This window comes from Vigna angularis, chromosome 5, assembly GCF_016808095.1.
Source record: "Vigna angularis cultivar LongXiaoDou No.4 chromosome 5, ASM1680809v1, whole genome shotgun sequence".
NCBI classification, from domain to species: Eukaryota; Viridiplantae; Streptophyta; class Magnoliopsida; order Fabales; family Fabaceae; genus Vigna; species Vigna angularis.
The window spans coordinates 40240918-40260402 of record NC_068974.1 but is presented as its reverse complement, the minus strand read 5'-3'; the positions used below and the strand labels follow the sequence as shown (position 1 = coordinate 40260402).

General features: G+C 34.2%; 2 protein-coding genes across 4 annotated transcripts; one reads left to right on the top strand and one right to left on the bottom strand.

Moving 5' to 3' along the window:
- Positions 1–479: 479 nt before the first annotated feature.
- Positions 480–7578, bottom strand: LOC108339992 (uncharacterized). Its single transcript, XM_052878270.1, has 3 exons — positions 7447–7578; positions 7211–7373; positions 480–580 (listed from the first exon to the last, which is right to left on the bottom strand). The coding sequence occupies exons 1-3, from the start codon at positions 7504–7506 to the stop codon at positions 480–482; spliced, it is 324 nt and encodes a 107-aa protein (XP_052734230.1). The 5' UTR covers positions 7507–7578.
- Positions 7579–9397: 1819 nt separating this feature from the next.
- Positions 9398–17780, top strand: LOC108338833 (uncharacterized). Of its 3 annotated transcripts, none has more exons than XM_017575873.2 (16): positions 9398–9596; positions 9842–9919; positions 10674–10723; positions 10845–10898; positions 11075–11127; positions 11737–11809; positions 12390–12451; positions 13036–13104; positions 13825–13930; positions 14651–14715; positions 14927–15027; positions 15878–15973; positions 16557–16624; positions 16766–16811; positions 17187–17315; positions 17400–17780. In XM_017575873.2, exons 1-15 carry the CDS (start codon positions 9453–9455, stop codon positions 17265–17267), a joined length of 1146 nt encoding a protein of 381 aa, XP_017431362.1. In that variant the 5' UTR covers positions 9398–9452; the 3' UTR covers positions 17268–17315; positions 17400–17780. The 3 variants fall into 3 exon arrangements, 2 of the variants coding, with proteins under 2 accessions (XP_017431362.1, XP_017431361.1); XM_017575872.2 differs by having other exon boundaries at positions 17187–17263; positions 17400–17774; XR_008248868.1 differs by lacking the exon at positions 17400–17780 and having other exon boundaries at positions 16557–16674; positions 17187–17259.
- Positions 17781–19485: the final 1705 nt, after the last annotated feature.

Sequence of the window (19485 nt, the reverse complement as noted above, 5' to 3'; positions counted from 1 at the left end):
GAAAGCTTGAAGTGAGGATTCAAATTGTATTCGAAGATGAAATACATAAACACACAGACAAATACATGAAGGCACTAATGCATATGTTCTATTATATTAGCAACATAGCAAGCAAAGAGAAGTGAGAAACTAGTTTCGAAAACTATATTCAGTCAGCTAAAGGATCATAGAACTGGTCCTCAAACTAGATCTTATATTACTTTTAGAAATAACACGGATCCCATACTTCGTATGAATCTCCGGGGGCAGTTTTTGTCATTTCAATTCCTCAAAGTGCCCCAAAATAAATGCGAAGACATATAGCAATCTTATAGCCTTACATCTACTTCAAAACTGATACTTCTTGCTTTATATGATTGATTTTTGAGATATGTTGCCGCTATGAAAAATAACTTCAGCATTTGCTGGCGGAGTTACGGAAAACCCGGTTCAAAATTGGACTTCAATAACTTCATCTATGTATACTAATTAAGTGTTTATCAATACCGTTTTTCATCCATTTCATTAACGATCCCATCTCGCTTCATTCTAAGACTGCATAACTCCTTCTCCAAGGTACTTGCTGAAGCCTTTAAATCAGCTATAAATGAATAGAAAAACATTGTGACTATGTACGTAAGTTGAACAGCAAAAACAAGATCTCCAATCTATGAATTGTTCAAGGAAAATTAGCTAAAGATCCAAATTCCGACAAATGAATGCTTTCTAAAGTAACTACTAACTAGAACTTCTGTTGGGAAACAGCGGTACTTGTTCCCTCCTCTGTGAATCCCAAAATGGACACTATGCGGAAGCGTAAAATGAAAGCGTAGAGAAAAATAACACCTGAAATTTTAACGTGGAAAATCCTCTCGGAAAAAACCACGGGACCTAGTCCAGAAAAATATCTCCACTATGAAAGTAGGATTACAGTGTTTCTCTCACTCTCTAAGGATCTCTCAATAAATATCTCACCCTCTCGGATGGTACACAAAACTCTCAGTTTTTCACACTCACAAAACAGACTCTCTCTGTTTTTCACTCACACTACCGTGGCTTCACTTCACCGAAATTTTCTTCTTGGTGAATGTCTTCACCTTCACTCTCTCACGGAAAGTTTCTTCTCGGTGGAGGACTCTTACTCTACTGCACACACTGGCTTCCAATTTATAAAGGAAAAGAAGCAAATAAAACAAAGCTTGGGTGGCTGTGCTGAAAAACTGGAAAAGTTGGCACCATTATTTGTGGTATGGGAACAAAAGTTCCTGAATTCCAGCTTATTGGGACCCATACTTTTCGTTTTATCCCAACAAAACTCCCCCATAAAACAAATAAATGGGTCTTCTATCTGGAAGATACCACCAGACCAGCACCTTGGCAACAATCTTCAACCTTCTTGGTTGGTACTGATTTAGTCATCATTTCAGACCAATTCAAGTCTGTATGGATTTTCTCTATCTTCAATTTCTTCTCATCCAGCGCTTCTCGTATCCAGTGATACCGCACGTCGATATGCTTCGAGCGTGAATGGAACATGGGGTTCTTGGTTAGATGAATGGTACTTTGATTATCACAATTCACCACATAATCATCTTGATCATGTCCTAATTCACTTAGGAAATTCTTCATCCATAGCATCTCTTTAGAGGCTTCAGTCACCGCTACATACTCTGCTTCAGCAGTAGACAATGTCACACATTTTTGTAGTTTTGACTGCCAAGAAACAGCTCCCCCTGCAAAAGTAATCAGATAACCTGATGTTGACTTCCTTGAATCGACATCTCCAGCCATGTCTGAGTCTGAATATCCGATTAGCTTTAGATCTCCATTGCCAAAACACAAGCTTCTTTTGGCAGATCCTCTTAGATACCTTAGTATCCATTTAACAGCTTCCCAATGCTCTTTTCCTGGATTCGACAGGTATCTGCTCACAACTCCTACAGCATAGCCAATATCTGGCCTTGTACAAACCATTGCATACATAAGGCTACCCACGGCAGAAGAGTAGGGTACCTTGTTCATTTCTTCCTTTTCTTCTTCATTCTTTGGACATTGAGACTTGCTGAGTTTGAAATGTCCAGCAATTGGAACACGAGCAGATTTGGCATTGTGCATGTTGAACCTTTTGAGAATCTTCTCAATGTAATCTTCTTGAGATATCCATAGCATTCTTCTAGAACGATCTCTGGAGATTTTCATTCCAAGTATCTTCTTTACTGCACCCAGGTCTTTCATGGCAAAAGACTTGCTCAATGCTTTCTTGAGAGCAGCTATTTTAATTTTGTCCTTCCCTACAATCAACATATCATCAACATACAAGAGAAGTATGACGGACTCACCATTTTCATAATTCTTCACAAACACGCAATGATCTGCGGAGGTCTTCTTGAAATTATGTTGGATCATGAAGGAATCAAATTTCTTGTACCATTGTCTTGGAGCTTGCTTCAGACCATAGAGGCTTTTCTTCAGATGACACACCAAGTGTTCTTTGCCTGGTTCTTCAAAACCCTCTGGTTGCTTCATGTAAATTTCTTCTTCTAGGTCTCCATGTAAGAATGCTGTTTTGACGTCCAGTTGTTCAATCTCCAGGTCTAGTGTTGCTGCCAGGCCGAGAATTGCTCTAATGGATGTCATCTTCACCACTGGTGAAAATATTTCGTCAAAGTCTATTCCTTTCTTCTGGTTGCATCCCTTCACGACAATTCGTGCTTTGTACCTTGGGCTTGGGTTGTTCTCTTCATTCTTGAGCTTGAACACCCATTTGTTCTGCAATGCTCTTCTTTCTTTTGGTAATTCTACCAAATCATAAGTCTGATTTTCCTTTAAGGATTGCATCTCTTCTTCCATGGCTTGCAACCATTTGCCTTTGTCTTTCATCTCCATTGCTTCTACAAAGCTTTGAGGTTCACCTTCATCAGTAAAATTAACATATTCATCTGAAAAATACCTTCTTGACGGTTGCTTCTGCCTTGTTGATCGTCTCAATTGGGGTTCTTGCGGAGCATCCTCAATTGGTTGATCTTCTTCCGTCAGATTAGGTTGATCAGCTTCTTCAGCCATTTCATCAAGTTGTAACTCTGGTTCGGCTTGATGAGACTCTCCCCGTGAGTTGTTCATCACAATAGGGCTTTGATCACTTATCAGCTTAAGTGTTGGTTTATCCACTTTCTTGATGTCTTGGATCGTCTGATCTTCAAAGAACACCACATCTCTGCTTCGAACAATCTTTCTGTTTGCAGGATCCCATAATCTGAAACCAAATTCATCTCTTGGAGAACCAAGGTATATGCACTCTTTCGCTTTAGCATCGAGCTTTGCTCTTTCATCTTTCGGAATGTGAACTGATGCCTTACATCCGAAGACTCTCAAGTTGCGATATGAGGCCTTTTTACCAGACCATACTTCTTCTGGGATCTTACCATTCAATGGTCTTGATGGTGATAAGTTGATCAATTGAGTTGCTGTTAGCACTGCCTCCCCCCAGAATGTCTTGGGAAGTTTTGCGTGAGACAACATGCTTCTGACTTTCTCGGCAATCGTTCTGTTGAATCTTTCAGCTACACCGTTCATCTGAGGTGTCTTGGGAGGTACTTTCTCATGTTTGATCCCATGAGTCTTGCAATAGTGCTCGAATGGACCTCTATACTCTCCACCATTATCACTTCTCAGACATTTCAACTTTCTGCCAGTTTCACGTTCAACTGAGGCGTGAAACTCCTTGAAGATTCGTAGAACTTCATCTTTTCTCTTCAATGGATAGACCCACAATTTTCTAGAGTGGTCATCAATGAAGGTAACAAAATATTGAGCACCACCAAGGGACTTTTCAGATGTTGAGCAAACATCTGAGTGTACAAGATCCAAAATATGCTCTTTTCTTCTTCCACTTTCAGATCTACGGAAGGACACTCTACGCTGCTTACCTGCTAGGCAGTCTTCACATAATTCAAGTGGTTGTCCTTTTATACTTTGGAGATGATCTTTTGCGAGGATCTCTAATCCCTTCTCGCTCATGTGGCCTAGTCTTTTGTGCCACAACTCCTTACTTTCTTCTTGAGCAACATTTGTCTCTCCTTTGTATATTTTTCCTTGCATGCAGTACAAGGAACCTTCCTTCTTGCCTCGAGCAACAATCATGCTTCCTAGACAGAGTTTCCATCTTCCATCGCTGAATTGGTTATTCATTCCAGCATCATCTAGCTTACCGACTGAGATAAGGTTTAGACGTATCTCTGGTACATGTCTTACCTCCTTCAGCACAAGTTTGTTTCCATTTTCTGTCGTCAAAGTCACTTCTCCTATGCCCATAATTTTGCTTGTGACATGATTTCCCATCTTCACTGTTCCAAAATCTCCTTTTTGATAGGATGAGAAGAATCCCTCATGAGGAGTAACATGGAAAGATGCTCCGGTATCTACTATCCATGTGCAATCATCAAAAGCAATATTTAGATAGTTTACCTCAGTGATAAGGAACACATTCTCATCATTTGATACCACCGCTGTTGTGGTCTTTTCCTCCAACTTCTTTTTGGGATCTACCATATCAGGGTGTACAGTTCCATTCTTCTGATCTCTCTTCAGGAATCTACATTCTGGCTTCTTGTGACCATCTTTTCCACAATAAAAGCATGTCAGACCTTTGGAACGAGACTTGAATCTTCCTCGTGACTTTTCACGTTTTCCTTTGCTTCTATTTTCACTCCTTCCTCTATTCTCAACAACATTGGCTTCTGAGTGACTACTCGATCCCCTTTCTTTCCTTCTGGATTCTTCATTCAGTAAACTGTCTGTGATGTTATCCAGACTGAGCTTTCCATCTGGTGCTGAGTTACTGAGAGTGACCACCAACGTGTCCCAACTCTCTGGTAGAGAACTAAGGAGTAGAAGAGCTTGTAGCTCGTCATCAATCTTCATATCTGCCTTCATTAATTGATTCACAATACCTTTGAAGGTGTTGAGGTGCTCGATCATATTCTGGTCGTCAGTGTACTCCAACTTTACGAGTCGTCTGACTAGGTGAGCTTTGTTCCTGGGAGTCTTCTTTTGAATCATTGATTCAAGCTTTGTCCATAACTCATACGCATTGGTATAAGTCGATACATGCTCAAAGAGACTTCTGTCGATGTATTTCCGAATCATAGCCACTGTTTTACGATTCAGAATCTCCCAGTCTTTTTCGGCCTTCCCTTCCGGAATTTCCAGATTTGTGATCGGCTCATACAAATCCTTGCAGTATAGATGATCTTCCATCATCGGCTTCCAGTAGGAATAATTATCCGCAGTTAGCTTGAACATGTCTCCTTCCATCTTGAGTTTTACAGGATTCTGACTTTTTCGAACCGGTAGCTCTGATACCACTGTTGGGAAACAGCGGTACTTGTTCCCTCCTCTGTGAATCCCAAAATGGGCACTATGCGGAAGCGTAAAATGAAAGCGTAGAGAAAAATAACACCTGAAATTTTAACGTGGAAAATCCTCTCGGAAAAAACCACGGGACCTAGTCCAGAAAAAATATCTCCACTATGAAAGTAGGATTACAGTGTTTCTCTCACTCTCTAAGGATCTCTCAATAAATATCTCACCCTCTCGGATGGTACACAAAACTCTCAGTTTTTCACACTCACAAAACAGACTCTCTCTGTTTTTCACTCACACTACCGTGGCTTCACTTCACCGAAATTTTCTTCTTGGTGAATGTCTTCACCTTCACTCTCTCACGGAAAGTTTCTTCTCGGTGGAGGACTCTTACTCTACTGCACACACTGGCTTCCAATTTATAAAGGAAAAGAAACAAATAAAACAAAGCTTGGGTGGCTGTGCTGGAAAACCGGAAAAGTTGGCACCATTATTTGTGGTATGGGAACAAAAGTTCCTGAATTCCAGGGACCCATACTTTTCGTTTTATCCCAACAACTTCAAATCTGCAACATTTATTTCGTTCAGAATTAGCTCTTGTATATGTAAGCAAACATCTCCAGAACGTCGGAAAAGGGACGGGAAACTTTTTTTGAGGAAGTAACATACATATTTAATTTTGGATGAATAAATTTAATGTTCATATAAACTACATAGACCAAGATTCATGAGTTTGGAAGAAACATATTATTGGAGTGCGCAGAGATAGATATGTTGAGTAATACTTACATTAGTGGAAAGGCTCACACATATAGTATCTTAACAGTTTGAATTGGATGTAATGTCACATTTGCTTATATAGTTCTCTCGACCTAATTTGTGGTGCAAGTCTGACAAAAATGCTCACTGTTAGATAAAGATGTGCATGTGGAACAGCATTCAAGCGACAACGACCCATACATCTAATCTTTTGAGGTTTTAGGTTAAAAAAATATATTAGAGGTAAATATGTAAACTTAACATGGAGTGAAAAATCAAGACTATGAACCTGTTTGGATAAAATAATGTGTTTATAGGAGTTTCCCTGTTGAAAAGAAAACTTTATTTTTTTAAGTAGCGAAACTCTCAAAAATATTTCTAACATGTATCCAAACAATCCCTGCACTGCCTTCATTTTTTTCCAAAGGGGGAGGGGTTAGTGGTACTAAGACTCAATTCATCAAACTTGTTAATTAACAAGTCCCAAAAATCCTATAGTATGTTATAACGATGTCTATGGACTTTTCAAATAAATCTGATAGGTGTGTGGGGAAAAATTATTGTGTGACTCAAAAAGAACTTGTAGCATCGGACAAGGTCTGCGACATTAAATATAAGAAAGTAAGTCCAGAAAGGAAATTTCCAGAAATTTCAAGCTAAATCACAAATTATATTTGCTTTATCAAAAACAAGTTGCTTTTCCGGTAAATATTTACATATTTATTTAAATAATATTTTTGTTACTAGTCTATTATAAAATAAAAAGCACATAACTAGGTCCTAAAATCCTAGACTAGCAGGAAGCAAAAGAAGAAAGTATCAAGAGTAGTCGATTAATTTTCGATCAGTTGATTTAGGATTTTTCACTCATGGATCAACTTATAGATGAATAAGGAATTTGAACCGTATATCATTACCGAGCAAATCTTATAAATAGAAGTGCACACATGTAATTAAATTATTTGATTGCCAAACGAGGTTTTCATGTTGTTTGTTTCTAAAAATTCAGGAATTAATTGATGACAGCAAACATCTAATACAGCAATGCATGTAACTAACTGAAAATTAGAAGATGAAGAGCGACTTGAAATTAGCAGAGTCTATGATATACCTGCGACGGTGACGTATCCAACGGTGTCGAACTGCAAGATGGCAGAGGTTTTGATCAAATCCGCTTCCCTAGTTGCCAAATCGGCCTCGATCTCCTCGCATTTGACGATGCTGGATTCAATCTCTCGAGTAATCTCTATAGTAGCCTCCATCTCTTCGTTTACCTGCTTTTCTCCAACATAAATCAACAACGAACGAAGAAAGAAATAGAGAGGATGAACACAGATGCATACATACCTGATCCAGCATTTCCTTCAGTGATGAAATGTGAGAGAGAATCGCTCCAGAATCTTCCATGTTTTCTCTTCCTCTTTGTGTTATGCAATGCAACCAACGAACCAGTGCTGCCACCACTTTCCAACAGCTCAATACCAGATTTCCCGCGCTATTTAATGTATAACAGAAAAAAAAATTAAGAAATAGATTAAGGATATATATAATATTTGAAAAACAAAAGAAAATACCCGTGTAACAGTTCAAATAATTCATGAGGCATATGTATAAATATAAAAGTAATAAAAAATTATTTTAATAACTAGCTGTTTACGAACAAATTAGAATATATATGAAAATCAATGCAATGGTTCTAAGCAAGTCTTGTTTTGTTATGATTACTCTATAGGGTAAAAAAGTCTATTAATTAATCGGAAAGGTATTCGAATTTTTAGTAAAAATATAAATCATGAAAATTAATTATACAAAGTTGAGTTTTATAGCATTCATTTTTTTACTTTTTAAATATATTTTATTCTTACATTTTTTAATAAAAATTATCATTGTACTCTTTTAATTTTTAAACAAACACCTACTTTTTATATTTTTAATAAATATTCTTCATTATTCTTATAATTTTAACATAATAACATAATATTCATGTCTTATTTTATTTAAAGATAACGTATTGAATAAAAATTAACTATAAGTAATGTTTTTAAAACATAAAAGTCACAGAATTTACTATAAGCAAGAAATTAAATGATTTAATTAAAAAGTGCACTATTATTTTAAGATGTTCTTAAATGATATTAAAATTTGGAAAGGATTCATATAATAGAAATCCATATTCGATTTTGCATATCACACGCAACAATTGGTCAAATTTGCCGAACAACTAATAATAGTATTGCAAGGAGTGGAAAGTTATATTATAATATTGGAACTAGTGAATTGAACGGAACTATAGTACTATTAAAGAAAATAACCCCAGTCAAATTTATAAATAACACCAAACATAAAAAAAAAAAGTTGATAAGTTAAAAAAGAAAGATAATTAAAATTTCGTATGACTATCAGTCACAAAAAATGATCAATTATAATTCGAGTTATATAGCAATGAGTAAATTTGACCAATCATCAAATATACTAGTCGATTATAAATTAAAGTATATTAACATTAATATTAATTAACTTATGAATAAGTAGCGTAATTAGATTATAACTAATAATTAAATTATAACTAAATCAATAGTAATTAAAAGTCTACCTCAAAATTTATATATTAATTATTAATTACCAACTATAGATTCACTTTAACATTAGATTATTTTCTAATCACTTAAATTGACCTAAAATCCACCTAAAACAAAAACAATGAAAATACTATTGCTTCTAAAATTATAACCCATCTTTTTCATCAGTTAACTTTTTTTACCAGTAGTTAAATTTTAAGATCTTTTCTACACTGTAGTTAACCTTTATATATATATATATATATATATATATATATATATATATATATGTATATATATATATATATATATATATATATGTATATATATATATATATATATATATATATATATATATATATATTTCTGCTGGCATACATTTTTTAAATAATTTAACCAAAATTGTTTTAAATTGTGTTGATATGGAAATCCGCTAAAGTAGGGAGATAGAATAATGGAAGTGTGAAGATGACTTTTGCATGTATTGACAATTACATAGGTACGCTAAAAGTTAGGATAAGAAATTATGTAAATTATTGTTTTTTCTTGTACGAAAATTAATTCATGTTTTTGACATGTACGTCTGGATTCATTTTAATTATAAATTCATGTAAAAAATACTTTTTCTTCCTAAAAAAGTATGGAAAATACTTTAATAAATAACGTATACAAGAAAATAAGAGTAATTTATTTAAATAATAATTTGAGTATTCGTAACGTCACTACCCTTTTGGGTCTTCTCTTCTTCTACTCAATTTGAAAGGTTGTTCTCATTTGAAATCAAAAGAAAGTCCCATGAGCATGCAGACGCTGACCCTCTTTCGCTTCCCCCAACCAATTTCTCAAAACGCTGTCGTTCCCCGCTACGCCATGTCTCGTTCCTCCGAAACCTCCTTTCCCACCCTCACCACTACGTCTATTTCATTCTTTCAACTCCAAGTATCTGTTTCTCTCTCTATCCTTCATGTTCTTTGTTTTCGTTTTCCATGTTTGTGTGAATTTTTAGAGACCGCAATCGACGTTCAAGTGGCTTTCAGCTTTAAAATATTACTATCATTCGTATGATATTTGTTTGATCCTCTGTTATTGTAATGCCTTGCTTTGTTCGCTGATGGCTCTGTCTTTGTTTTTGTACAGTGCCGTGTGTTTGTTTGATTGTTGATGTTCTTACTCCGTTGTAACAGGATAAGAACGCTGACTTGTCGTTGAAGATTGAAGAAGGCTTTGGACCCAATGGGTTGGGGATTCTATCCGTCTCTGATGTATGCGCTACTGTTTCACGTGTTTGTTCATATTTTTCAGTTTTAATCGCTGGTTTAGTTCCTACAAAATGTTTATATTAACCCATATTCCTGGAAACTAGTCATTTTTGTCTTTACACGTGCACTTTTTATTATCCGATTTGGTTTTAACAATTTTGGTGCGCAAGGATTAAGATGAATTAAAAAGTGTGTGTATAGAGATTAAAATGGTATACGAACTAAATGAGTAATTAAACTTGTTTCAAATATTAACTTATGTTTTTTCAAATATAATCACTCTTTGTGTTTAATCCTCTGTTTTTCTTATGGGGAGGGGTTATAATTCGTTGATTTCTGAAGTTGCTCTTAACAGATTTAATTGTTGATGATGTTTGGATGTACAGTTGAACCAAGTCTGTAAAAGATCATAAACTGAAACAACAGTAACTGAAAGCTGTGTCTGTAGTACAGTTTACCAACTGTTACAGTTATTATTTTTTTTTTCATTGAACAATGTAGTGTAGTAGCACTTACTTCCGAAACTGATTTTTTTGTACAAAGCCCCTATGCTAGTTTGTATAGTTGTTTCTTCTGTTATAAATTGGGAATGGGGTTATGCTATGTCCAGTTATTGTCATAAACATAATTTTTTCCTTCACAGTGATGATGATAAAAAATGATGTAGCATCTCTGGAGCTGGCAAATCCTGTGTGTTGAATTTCTGCCTGCATTACAATTTGTGCTGTCATAATTATTTTATTGAAATTGATTACAGGTTCCAGGATACCCTTCACTGCGCAGAAATCTATTGCAACTTGCACCAAGGTTTGTGCTTTGAGATGATGTCACTACAAATATTCCAGGCGCACTAGTTTTAAATCATTCAAGGAGACCACTAGAAGATGATGTTTTTGTTGATGATAACATATCTTGAACTTTTGGTCAGATTGGCGAAACTTCCCAAAGAAGTAAAGGAGGACCTTGAAGATCCTAACAGTAGGTAACTTATCTGTATTTAAGACTTCTTACTACTAAATATTCACTTTGCATTGCATTTTCTGCTTCGTTCATTTGCATTACATATGTTTTCTTCTGCCGTTAGTTCAAGGCCCTGTGGCCATAGCTTTCTGTGGTGGCAAATAACTTATGCCGTTTCTATCCACCTTTAATTCATAGGTACAATTTTGGTTGGAGTCATGGGAAAGAGAAACTCGAGTCAGGGAAGCCAGGTACCTCTTTCATCTGTTTGACATAGTAATTTTTGGTCGTTTCTCTTTGAAGCCTTGAATTTTTTTATGGGTTAAATTTTGTTTATTGCTATGGTCTCTGGTGTTTCAACTCTAGTTGATAGTTAGATGTTGAGAAGATGTGCTTTATTCTGCACAGAATGGTTTTCTATGGAGACCAGATTGGTTCATTACCAATCAGATGCTTTGAATTAGAATCCCACACAGATTTGTCAAAGTTATTGCTGTAGTTACTGTGCCCATTGGAGAAATTGTTACAATTGCTTTCTGGAATCAGGATGTTAGATTGTTGAAATATAATTTGATCATTCTACACATAAATTATGATTTCCACTTGTATGGGTTACAGCATCAAAAGGAAAGGAAGACATGCTCTGGAAGTGACAAAAGAAAGTAATGATTGTTGTGTTAAAGTTCTTAATAAAATTAAAATCTGATCTATAATTCTAGTTAGTAAATTAAACTATATGATACTAATGATATTATTTAATTTGTATCCGTGAATTTGGGAATTCTGGTGTCTAGTTGCTTGCATGCATGCATTAAGTATGTCTATTTTTGTTATCTACTTCTTTTATTCCTGGAGTGCAGATATATTAAAGGGATCTTTCTACGCCAATCCCATACTTGATACACCTACAACAGAGACTTCTTTGATACAACGGTAATGATAGATGAAAACATCACAGATTTTTCAATTTTTTTCATATTTATTACATTGGAAAAAACTTAAGTCTAATATTGGTTAGAGAGATAGGGGCAAAACATCAGTATATGAGTTGGAACGACCTTCATATTGAGTCAAGTCCAAATCCCAATTCTATAATAGTACCCAAGATGTATTAAAGGAGTCACCCGCCATAATGCTGGACGTGAAGAGGTTTATTGGGACAAACATAATACAGATAATGTTAAGATACGGTATATAATTAAGAGACAACTCTTCACTTTACAAACCAGTTTTGTAGAATTGAATTAAATTTAAATCGAAATTTAAGATATTATAATTCAATTATTATTCTTTTAGATGTGGCATTGACATAATTTATTACAGAATTATACTGAGTTATCACCTCAGTCAACAGGTTCTTCTTTTTTATCATATAGAACCATTGTAGTTTACGTTTTTATTGTCATCTTATCCTTCTTACTTTCTTAGTGGCATTTATATTATATTGTGTTGTTCTCTCTGAATCTCTCTGTCTATGATCATGCGCATTTCCTTGGATTTGTGTTTTCTGCAGGTATCCATCATATTGTGGATCAAATATATGGCCTAGGAACACTTTACCGGAACTTGAAGTGGGTAGGCCCTGAACCTGAACTGATTTTGTTTACCTAATTTGTGGAGATATATATTGCTGTGTTTATAGATAATTTTTTTTCCTGTATTTTTACACGATGATAAGTTATGCCTTTGCGAATGCAGTAATTAACTTTTGTTGTTTCATTCTGCATGTACCTATTGTCTGTTTTATGCGACTCTTTACAGGTCTACTGTAGATGCTGGAAACATTAATTAGCGTAATTTACACTTATTGAAAGAATATTTCATGTTTGACAGAGTTAATGTCTTGAAAATTACTAAAATGGAATTCTTGGTTAAAATATTTCCAACCAATAATTGGTTTCTTATTTATCGTCTTGAGCAGCTGAGTGCTTCCTAACGTGAAGATATTCTCACCAACATTTCCTTTGTAATTTTCTTATAGTCTTTTCATCGTTTCAGGATAGATGATTAAATTATTCTGAACTAAAATTAACCTGATATTCGTACTTCTTCCAAACTATGATTACGTTAGTGGATGATAATAAATTGTCTTGGTTTATTTTTTCTTGATGCTAAAGTGATTGGTTGCAGTTCATCATTTATTTATTCTCAACGTGTAGCTTTCAAAGCACTTGGCATGCTGATATTTGATGTCGGATTGATGTTGGCATATCACTGTGATCAATATGGTAAGACAGGAAGCACTATTTTATTTGGCTTTAGACTTGAATGGTCTATGGTATTCACCAGGCTTTCTATTTTATTCCAATAGCTGCCTGTGGGAAGTCCGACTACTTTTTTGCTTATTTATTCCTTGTAAAGTTAATTTTCAGTCCTATTTTGGAATCAAGTAAAGATTTTTTTTTTTCGCTAGTTTAAGTGACTTATTCATAATAATATAGAAGCTCTTAGAGGTTTTACATGGCATAAAAAAGAATCTGGTATAGAAATTCTTTCTTGAAAATAACAGGATTTGATTTTTATCCCCTGATATCTCATGGAATTGTTTTAAAGGATATAATACTGTTTCATTTTAGCAGTAGTAGACGTAATTTACCTCAAAGCATTTTATTCCTTTTTCCCTCACTCGCATTGCTCTCTAAGCTAGGAGTCATCCTTGAACGTAGAATTAATAAAAGGGTCACATATCACAGTGTTATCCATTTACATGCAATAACGTTGGGCGTAAAGGGACCCAAACCCCCCTTCCATTAGAGATAGAGCCACAAAAAGAGTATGCTAGTGGAGGGGAGCCTAAAAAGAGTATGTAAGTGGAGGGCAACCTCACCTCACACTGTCATGGCAATTGTCACTCACCATTTCTTTTTGTGCTCATAACAACCCATTGTACTTTTGTTTTCACTTCTATTTCTGTCCTAATACATTGTCACACTCAAACAATTTGTCAGTATCGAGAGGGATGAAAACTCGTAAGGATGAAGGTCTGGAATCAATACTTCGTCGCTCCCGCTGTCACAAAGGACGTTTGCTATATTATTTTCCTTCCCAACAAGGGTAAATATGTCGTATATTGTCTCCTTGCTTGTTATAAGATTTCTGTCATAGATAGTGTTCTCTAGTATTTTTTTCTAATTGGTGACATTAAAGTCAAGACAATGGTAAACCTTGAATTGTTTTAATATTAATATTGTAATTAGATTATGGTTTTATTATTTCAAAATCATTTGAACTTGAATGATATCACATTAAAAAAACATTATATTGGTTTTTTCTTTTACATAAAAGTATCTATGTGGTTTGAATTTATGATCCTATTTAATCCTACTAAAACCCCTCATCACTAAATCAATCTCACTGGCTATTTGGTATCCTTATTTTAGTTTAAACCCTGATTATAGGGGTTCTAGTAGAGGTTGGACATCTAATAAAATTATCATCATGTCTCGAATTCTCAAAAGACTGGGATAATTGAGGTACAATCTTGATGCTAGAGTAAACATTTTCTATACTTAAAAGTTGTGAAGGAGATTGAATGTGATGCTAGGAGGAACACTTATATTTTGATGGCTGTTTAAAGGGCATAACATTTCTTTCTATGTATAGCCTGGAACCGTAAAGCTTTTCAGCTCACTTCAAAATGCTGTTTAGAGTATATTTTAGTTCTAAAGTTTAATAAGTATAATATAAGTATATATACCTGAACAGCACAGACATTTCTAGTTGTACATGTTCATATGCATGAATATATATTAACGAGTTACAAATGTTTAACAGAGATCCAGATGGTAACTCTTTGTCATCATGGTGTGGATGGCATACTGACCATGGTTCACTGACAGGTTGATTATATGTTTATTGTTTTAGGAAATGTGTTGTGCTCTCATTTTTTTCATTCAGTGTAAGATTAACTTTTTATACCTTATCTTCCTAGTTAAACTTAACTGGAGAAGTTCGTGGACATTAATAAATTAAATTGTTGCAAAGAGTAACAATATTATAGTTCTTCAGATGCTATCATTTGCCTAATTTTCACTTCAATTCAATATGTAGGTCTAACTTGTGGTATGTTTACGAAAGATGGTGTAGAAATGTCTTGCCCTGATACTGCTGCTGGCCTCTATATTCGAACAAGAAGTGATCAAATTGTCAAAGTATAAATTCTTCTAGAATTACAAGTAACATTAGATATATAAATTATTAAAAAACATAATTGCAACATTAATTAATACTGGTTCCTGGTTAATCTTTCTCTCAATGTGAAGAACCCGTCCTTTCTGGGCAGTTAAGTGTTGGTGAAATTTATCCTTTCTTCTGACATTGTTGAGTGATTTTGGATTGGAATTTTTTTGTGAAGTGGATTCAGATGCTTTAGATAGGGATGGTGCAATTTTAGATAGGGAAATGCCAGTAAATCACTCTTTAATAAGACGTATGAGTGACTTCGATGATTTAGTAACTCACGAATTTCATCCAATAATGTCATGTTCAAAAGAGTATATTGCTAGAAAATTACATAATTATTAAAAAATTACATAATTGCAACATTAATACTGGTTCCTGGTTAATCTTTCTCTCAATGTGAAGAACCCGTCCTTTCTGGGCAGGTAAGTGTTGGTGAAATTTATCCTTTCTTCTGACAGTGTTGAGTGATTTTGGATTGGAATTTTTTGTGAAGTGGATTCAGATGCTTTAGATAAGGATGATGCAAGTTTAGATAGGGAGATGCCGGTAAATCACTCTTTAACAGGAAGTATGAGTGACTTCGATGATTTAGGAACTCACGAATTTCATCCAATAATGTCATGTTCAAAAGAGTATATTGCTAGAAACATTTCCTTTGGTAGATAAATATGTCAATTCATATGACAGAATATAATGAAAAAGTTTGTAACACGTGGCTGCTAGAAGTATTCCTTAACTTAAAAAATAATAAAATCATTGCTTGAATTATTGCAAATTTGAAGCTTAGACCATTTAGTCATTGTTTTTTCAATATTATAGGTTGTCTTCGGAGAAGATGATATAGCATACCAAATTGGTGAAACCACTGAAATACTTTCTGGAAGTTATCTTTGTGCAACACCTCATTGTGTTCAGGTAATTTAGAAATTCCAATGACATACATATTTAATAGACTTGTAGAATATGTCATGGTCATCCCGTCGAAGTTGTTTCGTATATTCCCTCTTCTGTCTTTATGCTTTGCATCACTGATAGCTTGTACACATGCTAATTGTTGATGTCATAATTATCTCTCCTGATGTTCTTATTCTTCAGTGATTTTCAATATTCTGAATAATGCTTTATAAAGTTCATTTTAGAAGAAAGTGTTCCTGTTTGTTTTCCATTTATTTACGAAGTTATGGGATGCTGGTAGTTTGATTGTTAGATAGCATTTTCTTAGTTTGCTTGGAGATCTACTCAATCTTACATAGACAGATACGTGCTTAATGTCCATGCTGTAACAAAAAAAAAGCGTAGTACTAAGTTTGATGTCAAATATTTATTGATTAATTCATTAATATTTATATACAAATTTTTAAAGAACTTTGCCTAGTGTTTCCCTAATATTTGGCATCTATCACCAAATGCAATTTCTTTAACTCAAGTATTTCCTTTTTTTGTTCAGTTTCCATAAGCAGTTTTTTGTAATAAAATGTGAATGCTATGATACTTTTAGGCTCCCAAGGGGGAGAAGTCTTCTGGCATTGAGCGCTCGACATTTGCATTATTCATGCAACCGGACTGGTATGCTCTCCAAGTCTGAACAATAATGCTGGACTGTTCTGTTGCTTAAGTTATGTCAGGAGCTATCTTCTGTAGAACATTAGGGAAATCTCAGGTCAGTGATCAGTTCTATAATAATGTGTCATTAATTATGCTTTACAGGGATGAAAAACTCAATTTCCCCGAGGAAGTTCGCATTCATAAAGAGGTATGTATTATTCTTGAGCTCGTGATAATTCTTCACATTTAGCATGAAATAACTTACCATGAGATTTGAATAAGTAAAAGATGACATTAAAAGAAAGAAAAGAAAAGGGAGTGACTTTTGCAATATCATATGTGGCATGCTAGGCAATAACATTTCAGGGTTCCACCCAAAAAGTATGGTTTTTTACATAACCATTTAGTAACTACGAATCCATCTCACTTTGAAATCTGTGATGTTAGAATTCTGCCTGGTATAATCTCGGTATGTTGATGATACGGCCTGAACCTGCTGCTTCCTTTATATTAAATGAGGTAATCCTTGTTTCTAATGTCAAAAACGACCTTATGGGCTGAATTTTTATCATTTCTTTTCCAGCTTATTCCATCAAATTCTGCCCTTACTTTTGGAGAGTATTCAGAGATGCTGCTGGACAAATATTATCACCAAAAACAGTAATGTTTACATCTTGTCTATCGATGTTGATCAAACTAACCTATGTTTTTGGTACTTGTTTTAGCTTCATGTCTATCTGTTTCGTTTTCCTCTGGCTCTCTGCTGATAATTTGATTTACTGTTCCTTTTTTGCAGGACCTAGGGTCGATCACTGGTTGAAGAGACTTGACCTGTTAATTCATGGGACTAGAATAATATTGTGTAAATGTGTAGTCGCTATTAGATAGTAGCAAAAAAAAGGATAGCTGGTTGACTTGTTACTTATATGCCAACAACTATAACTAGTTGGGAAGAATTAACCTGTTACTAAATCACGGGACTGAGAAAATTGTGTAAATAACTATTGGATAATAGCAAAAGAAAAGGAAAATTATCATAAACTACGTAGAATGAAAGTTACTGTACAAACCAATGTTTGCTTTCTTATCTTCAATGGTGAAGCCATGTAAAGATAAAACCTATTTGTGACAGGATATAAGCTCCGAGTTTAAAGTACAAGGAACAGCATTAAAAGTTTGATCACCTTTCTAAGATTTGGACATCTTAATAAATGCATGGATTTCTGTACCACATCTTTCTCTTAAGAGAAAACTTGTCGAGCAAACATACACGAATCCGCAGGCAAACACCGGCAGATGGATCAAGTTTAACTAACAAATTATCTACAAAATTTTAAATTTTTAGTTTACTTTAACAAAAGGAGATAATGTTTTTTCTTTAATTATGAGTTTTTTTTTCTCTTTTGCGAAACCAAACAAAATTAGCTGTCTCTTTCACCAACTAACACAAAATCAAACACAGACAAGAAAATGGCCACCTAATGAGATTAGTAAATATTTTGGGCTGTCAGACTAATACACAGTCGTCACTATGGAATTTAATTTGGGTAAACTCTAGAAGCCTCACCGAGTCCATTAAAGAAATAACAGTGGTTTTATATATATAATATATATACACGTGTTAGTTATAGTCATGAATCATATGATAAAAAACTATATAAAATACTAATAACTTAAGATTTTATGTATCCAAAATTTTGATAATTAAAGGAAAGCAAACACTAAAAAATATGTAACCATGAATAAAATCTGAAGAGGTTAATTAATAAAAAAAAAACACCACACTGGATTTAAAATCTTAAGATGTTAAGTTTTTTCATGTTCTTGTTATTCATAGGTTACTCGATTTGATTAAGGTGAGATTTCACACTTGCATTCATACACTGATAAAAAATAAATAAAGTTGAACTGGGCATAATAATTTATTTTAGGCCAATATTCAGTCTTCTATTTTGCAAGGGTCCTGAGGGTGACTAGGCATATTCAATAATTCAATCTTATCTCGAATGAAGTAGCCGACATATTGTTTTGTGCCGCCAAAGTGAGCAGTGGCCACAAACTGGACTTGCATCTCATAGTTGCTACAGTCAAAGTTCTATTCTTCTTCTTTTATTTGCTGTTTAGAAAAAACGTGATTGGATATATGTATAACGACGATAATGCCACCTGGTTTGGCTGGGGAGGTGTATATACAATGGAAATTTCCTAACACCATCCATTATTCTATTCTATTATTCTGTGAAATAAACATAACCCCATATACTCCTCATTTTTCATTTATCCATTCTTTCTAATTGCTTATGGAATCGTCCTTGTCATCCATACAACTTTCTCCTCTCTCTCTCTTTTTGACCATCTTGTATTCTTTTCTATGTCCTTCTAGATTCCTATGAACTCAATGTGTGTAATAAAACGCATGCAAATTTTTCTTTTACTTCCTTTTTTATATTTCAAATGACAACGTCTTCCATTGGATTCATTGTACACAGTATTAAAAGTCTTATATAAACTAAGATTAATTATATAAGCAATAATAAATCTTAGTTTACAAATCGATTTTGTGGGATTGAGTTAAGTTTAAATCAACTTAACATGGTATCAGAACTATAGTTAGAATTTATCCTAACAATATTTGTTGTTTGTTAGACATATTGTTTCACTGCTATCAGATCACTCATTAATATTTAATCTCATATTCGAGATATATATATCTCAACGTGAGAGAGCATATTGAAAGTATTGAAAGACTTACATTGATTAAGACCAATTATATATAAGCGAGTATAAATCTTTTACAAACCAATTTTATGAGATTTTAAATCAACTTTTTAACATGTTATTAGAATTATAGTTAGAGTTTATATTAAGGATATTTGTTATTT

Bases quoted from the DNA above. Each gene is read 5' to 3' on its own strand.
- LOC108339992 (XM_052878270.1), bottom strand. From the start codon at position 7,506: ATGGAAGATTCTGGAGCGATTCTCTCTCACATTTCATCACTGAAGGAA. The intron at 7,374-7,446 runs GTATGTATGCAT...GGAGAAAAGCAG, and splicing joins TGAAGGAAATGCTGGATCAG to GTAAACGAAGAGATGGAGGC. The intron at 581-7,210 runs GTATATCATAGA...ATTCATTTATAG, and splicing joins TGGATACGTCACCGTCGCAG to CTGATTTAAAGGCTTCAGCA.
- LOC108338833 (XM_017575872.2), top strand. From the start codon at position 9,453: ATGAGCATGCAGACGCTGACCCTCTTTCGCTTCCCCCAACCAATTTCT. The intron at 10,899-11,074 runs GTAACTTATCTG...TTTAATTCATAG, and splicing joins CTTGAAGATCCTAACAGTAG to GTACAATTTTGGTTGGAGTC. The intron at 13,105-13,824 runs GTAAGACAGGAA...ACAATTTGTCAG, and splicing joins ATATCACTGTGATCAATATG to TATCGAGAGGGATGAAAACT.